The 17335-nt window shown below is 41.1% G+C and overlaps 1 protein-coding gene across 1 annotated transcript; it reads left to right on the top strand.

Annotated features, from left to right (window-relative positions):
- Nucleotides 1-2086: 2086 nt before the first annotated feature.
- TMEM9B (TMEM9 domain family member B) lies at nt 2087-15991 on the top strand. The gene is made up of 5 exons (XM_038407353.2): nt 2087-2335; nt 4748-4839; nt 8739-8847; nt 9994-10128; nt 14865-15991. Exons 1-5 carry the CDS (start codon nt 2252-2254, stop codon nt 15018-15020), a joined length of 576 nt encoding a protein of 191 aa, XP_038263281.1. The 5' UTR covers nt 2087-2251; the 3' UTR covers nt 15021-15991.
- The last annotated feature ends 1344 nt before the right edge of the window (nt 15992-17335 follow it).

Raw genomic sequence — 17335 nt, 5'->3', positions numbered from 1 at the left:
AGCTGGTCTACAATATATTTTTGTACCAGTCTCAGGTACAAAATATTTTAGGGGGGAAAAACATCTGTGCTTCCTGTTTGTTTTTCTGCCTATTAACTAACTTTCCTTCTGGGGATAGCATAACCAAAAAAAAACCTAACAAAGTATAAATAGCTAACATTGTATAATATTTTCAGAAAAGAATTAACTATTCTAAGTGTCAAGAATGTCAAGAACTCCATTTCATGTAGCAGTAGCTTGTTGCTAACAACCTCCACTTTCCTCAGTAGATGTCACTAGATTCCAAGGTATTTCCAAGACGAGGCTAGAGGGCACAAAAGAATGTTGACTAGAGCTGGGCAAATTTTTTTGACAGCTGTGGGATTTCCACCCCCACCCCGAAAAATGAAATTGTGGGTCGAGTTGAACATTTCATTAATCTTCAGCCCTTCCCAGAGCCGTCAACCCTGTGCCCCGGCCTGGAGCCTCCTGCTGCACTCTGAACCACTCATATTTGGCCCCACCCTGGAGCCTGCAGGCCCAGCTGCAGCCCTCACCTCCTCCTGCACTCCAATCCCCTGCCCCAGTCTGGTGAAAGTGAGTGTGTGTGTTGGGGGAGAGCGAGGAACCGAGGGAGGGGGATGGAGTTAGCGGGGGCAGGGCAAGGATGTTTGGGTTTTGTGAGATTAGAAAGTTGTCAATCTTATTGACTATAGAGCAGGGGTGGGCAAACTTTTTGGCCAAAGGGCCACATCTGGGTATGGAAATTGTAGGGCGGGCCCTGAATGCTCATGAAATTAGGGGTTGGGGTGCAGGAGGGGCTGAGGGTTCTGTCTGGGGGTGTGGGCTCTGGGATGGGACCAGAAATGAGGAGTTCAGGGTGCGGGAGGGGGCTCCAGGCTGGGACAGGGGGGGTGAGGGCTTTGGCTGGGGGTACAGGCTCTGGGGTGGGGCTGGGGGGTTAGGGGTCCTCCTGGCTAGGACCAAGGGGTTTAGAGGGTGGGAGGGGGATAGGGGTGCGAGAGGGAGTCGGGGTGTAGGCTCCAGGTGGTGCTTGCTTCAAGCAGCTCCTGGAAGCAGCGGCATGTCCCCCCTCTGGCTCCTATGTGGAGGAGTAGCCAGGCACCTCTGCGTGCTGCTCCATCCGCAGGCACCGCTCCTGCAGCTCCCATTCACCATGGCTCCCAGTCAATGGCAGCTGCGGAGCCCTATGGCTGGTCCTATGCATAGGAGCTGGAGAGGGACATGCCGCTGCTTCCAGGAGCTGCGCAGAGCCACAGCACAGGCGGAGCGGGGCAAGCCCCTAGCTGGAGCGGCGAAGCAGAGCAAGCCCCAGACCCCACTCTCCTACAGGAGCTCGAGGGCTGGATTAAAATGTCTGGAGGACCGGATGTGGCTCCCGGGCAATAGTTTACCCACCCCTGTTGCAGAGCAACTTTACAAAGGGAGCCCCTGCAATGCCTGACACGCTAGCAGTGTAGCAGTGCTGCATTCAAAGGAAGTGTCTGATACGTTGCTTTAAACCAAAAAACACTCTCTGGATAAAGACAGGTTTCAGAGTAGCAGCCGTGTTAGTCTGTATTCGCAAAAAGAAAAGGAGTTAGAGCATAAGCTTTCGTGAGCTACAGCTCACTTCATCGGATGCATTTGCATCCGATGAAGTGAGCTGTAGCTCACGAAAGCTTATGCTCTAATAAATTTGTTAGTCTCTAAGGTGCCACAAGTCCTCCTTTTCTCTTTCTCTGGATAAAGGATCCCTTTCGTCACCATGTCATTGGAATCACCTCTAGGGGAGAATGTGGCACCTGTTGGACAGTCTATGCCAGTACTGTACAAAGTTTAGGACAGGAAGTGAAGAGGGAAATAGCTAGTGGAAGCTGTGCCCTCACATCGGGGCTGTGGCGGGCGGCCTAGGGCCAGGCCCTTTGGGGGTCGGGGTGTCTCTGGCTGACTGGGATGCAGGGGGCTTCTGCCAGGCACGATCTGTCGCTGCCCTGCCAGGGTCCCACCCCTGTGGCGGGTGACCCGGCAAGGCCGCAGGGCAGCTCGCCAACCCCGCCCCTCCCTTGTTCCGCCCGGAACGTGGTGGTGAGTGCACCGAGCCCGGAACCCTCGAACGGAGCCGCAGCTCCCCGGGGGCGCATGAGCCAGAGGACTGGGAGTCTCGAGACGCCAGCCCGTAGCGGAAGTAGGAAGTGATGGTAGCGAAGCCCCGAGCTGGGCCTCGGGGGCTGCTCTAGCGGCTGTAAGGGAGCCGGGCCCGGAGCCCGACATGGCGGCGTGTGCGCGGCTCTGCTCGCTGCTCGTCTCGGTGCTGGCCCTGGCCGCGCTCGTGGGGCAGGTGACGGGGGTCAAGGTGAGCGGAGCGGGGGTCCCCCGCCCGGCCGGGACCCCCCCGTAGACGGTCTGTGGTTTCCGGCGGCTTCCCCCGCGGAGCCGGGGCCTGACTCCCTTCCCCCCGCTGCTGGTATCAAAGCGGCCCCCGCCCCCTTCCCCTTCCCCTGCCGACCCTCCTCAATAGACTCCCCCGCCCTCCGGGGGCCCTCAGCTGCCGCCGCCCAGGCAGGTCCCTGCCCCGGGGGCCTGGAGGGCGCGGGGGAGGCGCGGGCGGTGCGAGGTGGTGACAGGCGAACGCGTGAAACGCTCAGCCCGGTGCCCTGGCGAGCCCGCGGAATAAACGCGGGGGTTGTTGTGTAGTGCAGGCTCTTGCTGCCTCCCGGGGCTGGAGCTGGGCGTGGGGCTTAGGGCGAAGAGGTGAGACCTGCCCTGAAGAACTGGGCTCGGGCTTTCGAAAGCAGGGTTTTGGTTTGCAGGAGTTAATGGGCCCTCCGCCTTGTGGAAGATCGGGTCACTTACTTAGCAGCCTCACTTCAGGCTCGTGTTTTTGGAAATCGAGGCCTTGGCTTGTCATACAAAGTAATGGGGGGAGAAAAACCAAAATCTTGAGTTAGGATGTTATTTTGAAAGGTGACTTATTACTTCAAGTATGTAAAAATATCTGCCTGGGGTTGAGTTTATGGACAGTTGGGGTTTATTGGATTGAATGTTTTAGGGCATCCATGAATGCGCATGATTTACTCCATCCTTAATAACTTTTGATATAAGAAACCACATGAACCTCTTTTCTCACTACCCCCCTCAAAATTCTTAATTATTGTATTTTGTGTGGCTTTTTCTCAATCATCCTTAAGGTCCAGCTCTTTATTTGTGCTCTCTTACTATTGAATTACTCAACTTCTCATTGAAGTTTTTCACACCCATCTCCTTCACTATCCCTCAGAAGTTTGCCTTAGTTTACTTAATCTATCAGTATCCTTCAGGTCCCACATCATCTGAACTGTGTTTTTGTATGGTTACGTAGGTAGTGCACTCATAAATCAGGGTAAATTTGCATCTTAATTTTTATTAAACCAACATAATTTGCTCAAGGGACAGAAGTCTGGGTCAGTGTGAAGAGAGGTTTTCCTAGGCAGAGGACCACCCGCCTGCTAATTAACATAAGCGAGGGATTAAGAACATAAGAATGGCCATACTGGGTCAGACCAAAGGCCCATCAAGCCCAATATCCTGTCTTCTGACAGTGGCCCATGGCAGATGCCCCAAAGGGAATGAACAGACAGGTTATCATCAAGTGATCCATGCCCTGTCACCCAATCCCAGCTTCTGGCAAACAGAAGCTAGGGACACCATTCCTGCCTATCCTGGCTAATAGCCATTGATGAACCTATCCTCCATGAATCTGTCTTTTGAACCCCATTATAGTATTGACCTTCACAACGCTCTGGCAAGGAGTTCCACAGGTTGACAGTGCATTGCGTGAAAAAATACTTGTTTGTTTTAAACCTTCTACCTATTAATTTCATTTGGTGACCTTTGTTCTTGTGTTATGAGAAGGAGTAAATAACACTTCGTTATTTACTTTCTCTATACCACTCATGATTTTATAGACCGCTATTATATCCCCCCTCAGTCGCCTCTTTTCAAAGCTGAAAAGTCCCAGTCTTATTAATCTCTCCTCATACGGAAGCCGTTCTATACCCCTAATAATTTTTGTTGCTTTTTTCTGAACCTTTTCCAATTCCAGTATATCTTTTTTGAGATGGGGCGACCACATCTGCATGCAGTATTTAAGGTGTGGGCATACCATGGATTTATATAGAGGCAATATGATATTTTCTGTCTTATTATCTATCCCTTTCTTGATGATTCCCAACATTCTGTTCACTTTTTTGACTACCGCTGCACATTGAGTGGATGATTTCAGAGAATTATCCACAATGACTCCAAGATCTCTTTCTTGAGTGGTAACAGCTAACTTAGACCCCATCATTGTATATGTATAGTTAATAATCCATGTTCTCTGGTCTGTATCTGAACATGTACATGCTCAGACAAACAGATACATAGGTCTCATTACCAGAGTAAGTGCCTATATTTGTTTTCCTGGTTGAAGGGTCTTGGCAAAACCTGAACTAAGATATAAGGAATTTGTTGTGCACACCGTATTAGATTTAGGAGGTGACTTTAGCATATTAAGTCAAGAAACTAAACTTGTGGGCTTTCAGCTGGTAGACAAGCAGATTCTTCATTACTGTCGGTATACTGCTAATAGTTCTTACATTTAAGAAAAATTGGTGATTAAGACAGGTTGCAATGGACATATGTTTGTAGTATAGTATATAATATGTATTGCATCAACTATATGCTTTTGTAGAAGACTTTTTGATAGTTGATAACAATTTGTTCTAAGCATGTGTTTTCTTCACAGAATTCTGAGGATGTCCGATGTAAATGTATATGTCCTCCTTACAAAGATCATCCTGGCAATATTTACAACAAAAATGTTTCACAGAAAGATTGGTGAGTTTATGGAGTTCAGAAATTAGAAGGTGTATTCTCATTAGGGTTATATTGCACTTCAGTGGGTCACCCTTCATTAATGATTATGTAAGGGATAGTTATTTCTTTGTTGTGGCATGGGGAGAAATGTTATCCCATATATTAGTAGTTGATGCTCTCCCTCTTCAGGGTGTTCGCCTATAGCAAGGGACAAGGCCTCAAACCCTTTCTTCCTGCTCTGTTTTTTTTTTTTTTTTTTTTGGAGGGGGGTAAGGGAGGTCATAATTTAATTTGGCTTCTTGGAATTGTTTTTAGAATGTGAAGAAAAGGCATAGTCATAAGACTGGGAGTTGGGAGATCTGATTTCTGTTCTATTCTGAATTTGTTGTGTTATGTGGGTTCTCCATGCCTGAACCTTCTTGTGTGTGCAGTGGATGAAAAGTAAAAACCAAAAGTCTTTTGAGGCCTAATTCATTTCTGTAAAGTGCTTTGTAATCCGTGGATGGACTATCCTGTAGAAGTGCAAAGTATTCATTGGTTACATATTGGCCTTACCTTTTATCTATGTTTAAGAGACCTCGAGACCTCTGAGCATGATGGAAAGCCACAAATTAATAGCTCAATCCTGCAAATGCTTTCATTTCATTTCATTGAAATCAATGGAACTTATCATAGGAGTAGAATTATTCATGTACGTGTCTGCAGGATTGGATTTTAATTTATTAAATCACTCACTCTCACCGGACACACACACAAAAAAGGTTTGATAGAACCTACATATTGTATATTTGAAGCTAAATTAATGTCATGAACATTATTTGAGTATAAAGTGTTTGTTCTAGTTAAGGCCATTATTTTATTCCAAATTATTAAGTTTGTCACAGTAGAAATAATGTCATGGTGCAGGGATGAAACGGATTGAGACTATCTCAGTTGCAGCATGCTTACGTGCTTAATCTAGGTTCTAGCAAAAGGCCTGCTGCTCCTGTTTCGTTAGGTAGATATTCTCCCTGAATTCAACTGGAGCAAAGTTGAACCTAAGGTTCCTTAGTATTGACATTAACTGAAGGAAAAATCAGCTTTGAAGACTTTGAAGACCCTTTTGAAGGAAGTATGTTTGAATGGGTTATAGTGCCCAAGAAACTGATCAAAGTGGTATAGCCATGGGTTGGCATTTAGTGGGGAGATGGAGGTGAGACACCTAACACTTTTCTGGCATAATGAGTAAGGCTATGATTTTGTCACGGAGGCCAAGGGTGACTTCCAGCGACCTCTGTGACTTCAGCCAGGAGCTGCACATTCTCCCTGCTACCTGCAGAGCTGTGGGGTACCCCTGCTGTCTTGTGAGGGACACCAGAGTTCCTGGCTGCTGGGGGGACCCCGGAGCTGAGCTCTCCATTTTGTCATGGATATTTTTTTAGTAAAAGTCACGAACAGGTCATGGGGTTCTGTTAATTTTTCTTTATTACCCGTGACTTTTACTAAAAATATATGTGACAAAACCTTAGCCTTACTAATGAGTATACATTTTATGTATAGAAACCTCACTCTTGTCTAGTCTGTCTTGCACTCAAGGAAACTCCCTTAACAATTCAAGTCTATTGATTCTCTGACTTCAAGCCATGAAAATACTGTCTACAGCAGTCATAGTTTGGAATGTTTAACTAATCAATTGGATTTGCTTCTGAATGACACTTCTGTAACATTGATATCTTTCCTTCATATTTTTGTGACTGTGTCAACAAACAACGATATTCTCTTTGCAATGTCCTTGTAAATGAGGATGAAAGGTGGACCTGAGGAATTAAACAAAAATGTGTTGTACTTTGTCTACTATTCTATCAAAATCCTGATGTGCTAATGTTAGTGCATAGCTTTTACAGGAATCTGTAAACAACACTTAGACGTGCTTTTGACAACACATTAAGTCTAAGATTTGCTGATACTGATATTTGAAACATTTATAATCTAATAGAGTGGAAGCAACTTCATATTCTGCCCATATAAGTATACTTTGTGGGTAACACGTTTTAATTTGATTTTGGATTTTAATATTGCAAGCCTTATAGAAAAAATTACTTCTAACTAAAAATAAGAATTGAAAAAAATATTTCTTTTCAATAGAGAACATAATCTGAAGTTTGGTTATTAATATTATTTAAGTTTTAGAAGTGAAAATACAAATAGGACAGAATAGGTTCATTCAGGATTGGTCATGTGGATCTCTAGCGTTTTAATCTGGCCCAGCAACGTGCTAGATCTTAACTGAGTGGTTGTTGTACAGCAGATTTTTAGGGTTTGATAACCTGTTATTGACTTGTCCTGTTGCTATGAGTTATGGGCACAAAGTCAGAAGATGGTTCCATGACCAAATAAGTGCTATGCACCAAAAGAGAATCTAGGATGAGAACTCTGAGCAAGCAAACAGTGACTCAACGAAAGGCCTGGAATTACACAATGCATTGGCAGAGAGCAGTTGTCATGGGACAGTTAGCATCCAGTTCTGTAATTTATAATGACTGTGGATTATATGCCAAAAGTTTGATCACCCCAAAGATCTTGCCTTATGTTTTGTTCAGTTTTTAACCAAATAATGCGTGGGGGTGACGCTTCACTTTTCTTTCTGCTGGAGAACTTTTCTTTGTACTGAACGTGTTCCTAAATGTTCACCTTTATGTTTTTTTAAATAAAAGGCTAACTTTATTCTCTCTCTGATACATGTGTGTAACTCACATTGGCAAAAATGGGAGTTCTGTTCACATATCAAAGAGAGACTAAACTCTGTTTTTCTTCAGACAGCATCTCCTTGCCCTACTTAGTTCTAAACTTTTCTAAATAGTACCAAAAATGTGTTGGGTGCTTTACAGATCAGTAAGAAGATATGGTCTCTGTTCACAATGGGTTTAAATCTGAATAGGTGACATAGATGGGTAAGGAAATAAAAAAAAAACCTCTATTTGATGAACATGAGGAAGGAAGAAATGGATAGTAGCTGGTAGTCACTCCTACCTTGCCACGATACCTGTCAATGTACACCTTGTCCATCCCTTAAATTCTGAGATTGCTTTCATCATTTTAAAAAAAAAAGTAAATTCAACCCTTATAATTTCCTTCCTTGATTCTACTGAGTGTTGAATACCCTGCTCTTGAACTTTCCTTGTGTATTGTTTAAGGCCAAAAATCAGTGAAGCAAATGTCCTCTGCTCCATTCTTGTTTTTGAGATGTGGCGAAAACTAATTGAAACGCTAACCTGTGGGAGGAGTGAGGTCTGTTGCACTATTAACTGTGGCATCTTAATGTCTATTTCTCAGTGTTTGAATAGACCAATGCCCAACCTTATTACACATGAGGGCCACATAAACCTAAGCACAACCTTGTGTGGGTCAAATAGATTCTACACATTTTAGTAAGATTGAAAGTCACCTGTATTGAATTATATTTTAAGTTCATAAGTATTTAGATGACTGTGCATAGAAACAATCTTTGTCTATTTACACACTTGTGTAAACTAAAGTAATTTAAACAGGACGACAAAACGCTAATGAATCGGACAGGAGTATATTGTGTTGAAGCAGGCTCTGGGCCTTATGAAATGCTCTAGTGAGCAGTAGATTAGGCACCCCTGGAATAGACAATCTATATTAGTTTTAATAAGAATTTTCTAGCTGGCTAACTAACTTGGAGCAGCTGAGTCATTGTGTAATTTGTCTCATTTAAGTAAATTCATTGTTGAAAAGTTAAAATCTGAAAAAGTTAAATCTTGAACTTTTCTAGGTAGTAGATATTTCTAACTCTTAATCAAAGATCAGTTCCTGTTGCCCCTTGCTGTGGAATTGGCATGCATTCAGAGCAGAGGGAACTGTCTAAGTAGTGGAGTAAAATCAACCAAACTGACTCTAAGCTGTTTTTCTTTCTCCAGTGATTGTCTTCATGTGGTTGAGCCTATGCCCATCCCTGGACCTGATGTGGAGGCATACTGCTTACGTTGTGAATGCAAGTACGAAGAGAGAAGCTCTGTCACAATTAAAGTAAATATGTCATTCCACTGCTGTATATTAAACATTTGTCAGTTAATAAATGAACCACGTTTTATAACTGTGTCCTTAAAAACAAAGCATTCTGAATGCTCTAGAGGCATTATAATAATTAAATCATATAATCTCACCTAAACTCAGAATAGCAATAGTACTAATAGTTAAGGCTGAATCATCAGGCTTAAAGGGACTCTGTTAAATAACTTAGTCTCAAAATTTGCCATCCCTGACAGTTGCTAAGGGGGATTTGTGTTTTTCTAAGCATTCTGGGTATTTTTATCAGTTTATGTGCTTAGTATCTTTCTCACCCTTTCCCCCTCCTTCACCCGGTCCCTTGTTACTAAGATGCATATTTTGCTAGCTTGGCAGACACAGTTGGCTAACTATTCTCAGGTATGCTCAAAGTGATGCTATGCCCACAAAAACCATATCAGCCATGTTAGCTTTAATGGGTGAATTTCATAAAAATGAGCTCAAGTTTGGCAGGCAACCAGGTCTCTGTTTGCCTTTTTCATCCCTTTGCTGCTCTCCCTCTCCTGTGCCTGTTTTTGGCCATTTTGGAAGATCAGCTTATTGAGAAAGTTTTAAAGTGGATTTTGAAGCATAGATTTTACATTTTGTTATGCATTGAAACTGAGCCCCCACCCCTACTGACGTTATCCAGTTAATAATCACTGTGGGTTTCTTGTCCAAACCCAAGATAACTGAATGGAGACAAACAAGCTTGACTGCAAAGAGAACCCCCTTAATCACCAGCCCACAACTGAAATTGAATGTTAGTCTTATTTTGAGATGGGATTTTTCTCACCACTCTTTTGCAGAGCAGGAGCTTGAGCTCTCAAGAAAGACTAGTTAAGAGGAAATTTTTTCTTAACCGTGGACTTCCTTCTCTTTGTTGTTCACATCTAAACACATTATATTATTTGAATCTGTGTCTGTAGCTTAATTTCTTGAGGTTGTTTGTTTAATTTAGAGACATTGTCAAGGTTAATAGGTGTAAAGCAGACCTACTGACTGATTTACAGGCATTTTGTGTCTTGTTATTCCTTTGCTCTGACTGTCTGCCCTGTTCTTGAGAGTATTATGTGGAGTAAGTACTCGGCAACAGTGAAAACTGTGCTTACATTTTACTGCATGCAGGTTACAATCATAATCTATTTATCCATCTTGGGCCTGCTGCTGCTGTACATGGTGTACCTTACATTAGTAGAACCTATACTGAAGAGACGTCTCTTTGGACATTCACAGCTAATTCAAAGTGATGAAGACATTGGGGTAAGTGCATTTGAATGAATGCAGTTGAATGTTTCCTTATGAAGGTTTTTCAATGGCAAAATAGCCCTCTTTTTCGAGGGAGTGGTGGTAATCTTCACTGTTGCAGAAAGTTGTGTAGTTTCTCCAAGACCGTTTCTTCACTTCCAATATGTCCACCCCATAAACAGGTGGATAGCAAGTTCAGGAGCCAGGGATTACCGTTTTCTCCCCCGAACCTAGATTATGGAGTAGTCCCCCTTTCTCATAGTGGTCAAAGGATGGAAAGAATAGGAAGTAAAATTTTCCTTACAGGGTTAAATGCTGCATTCCACCTCATAAGGGTTGCTATATTTTAGGTGGATTAGTGCAATGATAAGGGGAAAATCTAAATAATAAATATATGAAGAGGTGTAGTCCTCCCTTGCTAATTCAACTTAAATTGGTTGACATTATTAAAAAAAAAAAAGTTCTGGCAGTGAAATATTGACATGAGGGGACATTTTATTTCAGTTAAGTCTTATTCTTATAATTACTTTCCTGCACGTGATGAGAATAGGTTCCGTAAGATCCAGAGCAAACTGTTTCAAGAGGTTTACCTGCACTATGGAAATGGACCACTGGTAAGATGTACGAGTAGACATTTCCCATGTTTGGACCAGTTTGTTTATTAATGTAGACGAGACAAAATTGTCTTCAGCATCATAATGGGAAGGGTGTTTAAGACCTGAAACATGGTGCTGAAAATAATGAGGGATTTTGTCCTGGCTAACTTAGCAAATAAACAGTTGGTAGCAGTTGAGTGGGGAAAGGGAGGATTATGTTACAGACAACCATTGCTGGCTTGGGTCATCTTTTATGTTGTAGAGAGAATACAGAATATCTATTAAATAGAGAGATGACAATGCATTATAACTAATCAGCTTTACAAAGCTGATGGTCTGTTGTTTGCTATGTGGAGATGTCTGAACAAAGTAATGTAGATATGCTAGTCTAGGGTGACATGGCTGTGAAGCCATTATAGTCACCTGTTACCTTGACTGAACTGACTTATTACATTGATAGTGAAGCACTTCACAAAAGTATAAGCCAAACTCTCTCAGGGGAAGTTTGCTGAAACAATGTGAAAAATCAAGAACTTAGTTTGCAGTCTAAGAAGTATTAAGTATTTAAGGTTCCTAATCCATGCTTACAAGTAACTGCTAAATATACAAAACAATTTATCAAGTCTAGAAAATACACTGGTGTATTTACCATATTGTATAACCAAGCACCATTAGCAGTAGAGTTAAAGCACATTTTGAGTATAGTGTAACTTTAGCAGACCTTAAAGAAAAAAAAGCAAACCCATAAAGAGGTGGATTTCAGTTTGCTTTATCTAAGTCCGCCAGCAGCTGTGGCCACTTAATGTCCAGTTTAGTGTGATGGTGTTGTTTTTTTAAATAAACTTGGGAACAGAATAAAGAGATTAAAATGCTTGTTATGCCATTAAAACATGACCCTTCAGAATATTGTCATTATTACTTCAAAGTAAATAGTAAGTTAACAATGCAGCAACACTAAAAGGTGTCACACAATCTTAGGGAACTCATAGCCATTTTGTTTACAGTGAAACAAAATGATGTCTTTATTTACAAAGTCTATTTAAAACCCAGTAGTATTGTGTGGCTGTCACTTTAATAGCTTTAAATCCATAGCAACTTTGGACAGTAGTCAAACCCTAATGGATCAGACTTGGTTTACACTCATGCTCTGTATTTTTATTTGCAAGGTGCGTGAGAAACTTGCTTCCATCATATTTAGTATGGTGATTTGAACACTTTTTAATATGGAAAGAATTATCATCATCCTGTGTAAACTGAGAAGTAGATCACTTAGAATTCTGTCATCTTAGTCTACTACCAGCGGCCATCAGCCATTTGGATGAAAAGTAATCTCATTCTTAAAAGATGTAAACAATTATAAATATTTCCATTCTGGAAACATAACTACAATACTCAACATTAAACACTTATATTCACCTGATACTTAATCACGAAAACAATCAAATACTTCACAAGTATTATTAAAATCTTTAAAATATTTTCTCTAAATCATAAGAGCATCAGCACCAGCCCTCTTACAGATTTCAAGGCCAGAAGGGATCATTGTGATCATCTAGTTTGACATCCCGTGCACAAGAATTTCTTGCTGTGAGTTTGGGATGGTCATTACTTATGTGTGGTGCAGCAGTGTAAATTTTAACTCATGGCAGTAAAAACACGCTTCAGACCAACACATTTGTACATCATCTGTTCCTTTATTTTCCCTCTTTCTTTTTGAAGCATCATTTAAAATGAAAAAAAATCTTTTGTATGAGCATTGTGGCATGCTTAATTGCAGTATAAAACTGTCGGGTAACTTATGCCATGATTTATGACAGTATGAAACTTTCACAATTGTGTATGTGGGGTTTGAAATATGCCTGACTTCCTAGGTTAGATACTAAAGTTGTTTAGTATTTGTTTACTGCAGTTTGACTGTTATAATGTAATGCAGAGCTAGAATCTAAGGCCCTGATTGTGCATGGCCCTCTATGTGGTCAGACTCCATTGAAGTCAGCAGAGTTTTGAATGGACCAAGGAGTCCATCTATGCAGATGTCACAGCAAGTCTGGGGCAGAAAATATTTTTTTTAAGGGAGGGATTTTTCAGAAGTACTCAGCATAAATCTACCTCTGCTCCCATTAAAGTCAGTGGTAAGAGTTAAGGCACCACTGAGTGCATTTGCAACTAGCACTCTGAAGCAGAATCATATTTCAGGAGTTTTAAAAATGCAAAATGGGCCACAGGCAATAAGAAGTTTTCTGCACCATAATTACTGTAGATAACACCTCCATCTTTGCTCTCAAATGTAACCTGGGTGTCATCTTCAGCTAGGTCCCAGTCTAGATTTATGTCAGAATCTTGCAGCTTCTTCCTGATTAATATTTCTAAAATCTGGCCTTACTTCTCCATCCACATAGCTAAAACCCTTGTCCAAGCTTTCATCTCCTGTCTTGATTACTGCAATGTCATCTTCTTTGGCCTTGACAAATGGTCCTGCTTATATCCTTCAGAATGCTGCAAAGATAATATTCCTCATTCCTGGCTTTGACCACGTTGCCCCTTTCTTTTCATCCCTCCACTGGCTCCCCCTTCTCTGTCACATCAAACATAAACTACTTGTCTTAACTTTCAAGGCCCTTTGCAGCTTATCTTCCACTATAACTATCATCTCATCTCTATCAAGTGTCCACTCTTGCCTTCAATCGACCAGTCTTCATCTCCATCTTGCTAAACTTTCAAACAAGCACTTTTGTGCTTTCTCCTGTGCTGGGAGTGGATGGGAAGTGCTTCCAGGGAACATCTACAAAGCCACCTCCTCTGTCCTCCTTTGAATTCCTCCATAAAACTCTCCTTTGCTATGTTTACAAAAAAGCGAAGTTAACCAGCTGCTGTGCTGAGATCCTCTATCATGCTAACCAGTATTTTCTGATCTTCCTTGTGCTCCCCCAACTGGCCCATCTGTATCTGTCTCTTGTCTAATACTTAGATTGTAAACTCTTTGGGGCAGGGAATGTCTTTTTGTTCTGTGTTTTGTACAGTGCCTAGCACAGTGTGGACTTGGTCTATGACTGGGGCTCTGAGGTACTATCTTAATACAAATAATTAATAATCCATTTAAGGGAGAGGTGTATTGCTGATCATGGAGTTGCTGTACTCAACATCATGTCACAAATAAAATAATCACTTCTGAAAACTTTTTTGCAATAAAACAAGGCAAGGTATAGAAATACACAAGCTTCAAAATTGAATCTCTTTGCTGTGTTAGCACAGTGCGTAGTTTATAATGGTGGTTTTTCATCTGAAACACATCATATACATGACCTTTTCCAATGTAGTTTTTAAAACATAATTTTCTTTGTCCAAAACATTTTGGGAACCAAATAAAAGGTTCTGTTCCAAATGTCTTTGTTTATGACTTGGGATTTTTTTCCAGTAAATAAATCCAGCTTTGCAGATACTGTTAGAAAAGGGACAGCGTAAATGCTAAACAAACACTCAGTTGTTCAGCTCTTTGTCACTTAAACAGCTGTATTTACATGTAGCAGTGGGTTTGGTTTAGTGACAGTAAACATCAGTGTTTTGGTATTATAGGGAATCTTTGTGTAACTATCCAAAATTACTTTACGGTAACAGGTTAAAATCTGGTAGTGTGCTGGCTAAGCAAAGACGCGGGCTCCTCAGTTCAATTTTAAATTGAAGTACCAGCATGAAAACAAATGGGAGCGTCCAAGTGTCTTGGTCAACAATTTCAGGCTTCATGTTCAGACAGGTGCTAATGTATGTAAAGCTGTGTGCATGTTACTTTTGAATGTGGTGGGGCTCTTACCTACAAAGTCAGCATGGGCCTGCTCCCATTGAACTCAGTGGCTAAATTCCCATTGACTTCACTGGTGTAGGATCAGATTCCATATGACCATTGCTTATTACCTTGAGACACTGACCACATGAAAGCTACTGCAGAACATAACACTTAATTGTTTTATATAAGAAATCCACAGAAATTATTTTCTATAAAATGTTGAAGTGTACAGTCTATATTCAGCTAAAACTTGCTTTGCGCACAAAGCTGCCTGGCAAGTTTGAATAACTTCTTTTATCCAGAAGAATATTGTAATTAGCAGTAGTTATGCAGTGAAATTGCTGAAATATAAATACTACTTTCTGCAATTGCAGGATCACCAACCTTTTGCAAATGCTCATGATGTGCTGGCTCGGTCCCGGAGTCGTGCTAATGTGTTGAACAAAGTGGAGTACGCCCAGCAACGTTGGAAGCTACAGGTCCAAGAGCAGCGCAAATCTGTCTTTGACCGTCATGTTGTGCTCAGTTAATTGATGTCTAATTCAATGATAACCAGAAGAAAGTCAAAGGGACTAAAGGAAAGAGATGACTTATGTCTTCCTGATTCTACCACTTTTGAATGGTTTGTTACTGGCAGCAAAAAAATGTTAACTTTTTGTAAGAATGTTCTGGAGTGGAAGCTATCAAAAATAAACAGCATATTTAATTAGCCAAAAGATGATGCTTTACATTTTTTTAAATGGCATTTACTAATAAAACTAAAAAAACCCAACTTACTCTAAGGTATCTTTGGATGTAACTGGTACCTTATTTATTATGACTAAGATGTTTTAAATGTAACTCATACGGTTCAAAAAGAACCAGAGAACATACTCTGTAACAAAAGATCAGTTACAACACACTAATCACATTTCTCAGTGAACTTTTGTAAATATACTTGGTTTTTCTCCTTGTTTAATGCTATGTACTGGAAATCTAAATCTTGCCATGTAGTTTTCCTATCTGACATTGGCCAGTTGTGTTCATCGTTTGGTTTCTTGCATTGTTACTTTGAAGATGTTTGTATAGCAGCTGACTGTTGAAACTTAAGGCAAAACTTAAAAGGACAATGACTGTTGATGATAAGCTGCACACTTAAGGTACTGTGATGTAGATAAACTAATGCAGTGCATATTAAGACAGCGCTTTACTGTTTTGCTTTGATCACTTAGTATATTGTATGTACTACCTACAAATCTCTTCCCTGTCTCTTCATGGATAAAGTCTCAGGAGTTAGTGTATGATAAAGTATATATTTAAAAAATAAACTCTGTATTTGTCTGGGTTGATGGTATAAGGCATATACTCTCCAGCATCTTCTGTCATCTTGGGAGTTAGGTGTATTTTTTAACTGTGATGCTGTACTCATCCCTCTGAGATACACAGCTACTGAATAACTATCTTTCATATATCCTCTTTGGAATGGAACAATTAAAGATTATCATGATTTTTGAAAAACCTATTTGCAGTATCTGTATTTCATCATTTCTCTCCCTCATCACATTGCATGTAAATTTCATATTTAAAATAATTTTTCCAACTGTGCTTAAGATTACAAATGATGTGCATTGTTTGTAAATGTTCAGTGCTTGGGTGAAGGAAAGGATAGCTCAGAAAACTGCTAATGTACAGAGTGCCTCAAACCTCTGATTCAAATCCAGACCCAGGCAGTAGTGGCTGCAAGTTATCACCCATCTGAGGGCTCTGTGCTGTGTAAAATGAGCTGGTCTCAGTCCAATTTCTAGTGAGAGTTCACATAAAATCCCCATTTATTATTGCCTGGCATGCCTCTTGGCATTTTAAACAGCAAGGTGGAGGACTGAATGGGCATAGAAACTTAAAGTGGCTGTTGCACCTAGAGCTAGTCCATCCATATTAGCATTTGAGACACTAGCAGGGCCATATAAGGACGCTTGCACTGCCCTTACCCTCCACAGATAAATAGAGCATGGCAGTCTTTTGTTATTTCAGTACCTTTCACGAATACTAACTTCACGAAAGCAGAATCTCTTCAATACTAGCAGAATCATAAGCAGTATTTAAAAAAAAAAAAAACCAAATCCCAGCAACACGATGTACCCACTAACCAATTGAAGGTTAACACTAGTGGGCTGACAGTACAAGTAATCAAAGTTCAGGAACTACTTTCTCCCCCCCCCCCACACACACACAGTGTATCCAAACTGATGACAATGTTGCACTTGACATCCACAGAGGAGAAACAGTTGCAGTTCCTTGTTGCAAGGTGCCTATTGCCTACCACTTCAGATAGCATCAGTGGCAAAAGCACTGCTCCTTGCCTGCCTTCCCTCACAAGCCATCAGCAGGTGAAGTGAATTTTTAGGGAGATAAACGGAGGTCCCTACTGTGAAGGCATGCGGATATTTTGAATCCCAAAGACTAATCTTTGTTCAGATGTAAAGACTGCTTCAAGCAGAATCGATTCTCTTAAGGTTTGAATGGCCCTTAGCAGGAAAGAAGAGTGTGTATGCATTTGTCTCTGACTAATGGATTAGCTGTCACTAATTTTACTTTCAGAGTAGCAGCCATCTGAGTCTGTATTCGCAAAAAGAAAAGGAGGACTTGTGGCACCTTAGAGACTTAATAAATTTATTTGAGCATAAGCTTTCGTGAGCTACAGCTCATTTCATCGGATGCATTCAGTGGAAAATACAGTGGGGAGATTTATATACACAGAGAACATGAAACAATGGGTGTTACTATACACACTATGACGAGAGTCATCAGTTAAGGTGAGCTATTACCAGCAAAATGGTAGGCTATTTCCAGCAATTGTCAATCTTGA

This window comes from Dermochelys coriacea, chromosome 6 (genome assembly GCF_009764565.3).
Source record: "Dermochelys coriacea isolate rDerCor1 chromosome 6, rDerCor1.pri.v4, whole genome shotgun sequence".
NCBI classification, from domain to species: domain Eukaryota; kingdom Metazoa; phylum Chordata; order Testudines; family Dermochelyidae; genus Dermochelys; species Dermochelys coriacea.
This window is presented reverse-complemented; position numbering and strand designations above follow the sequence as displayed.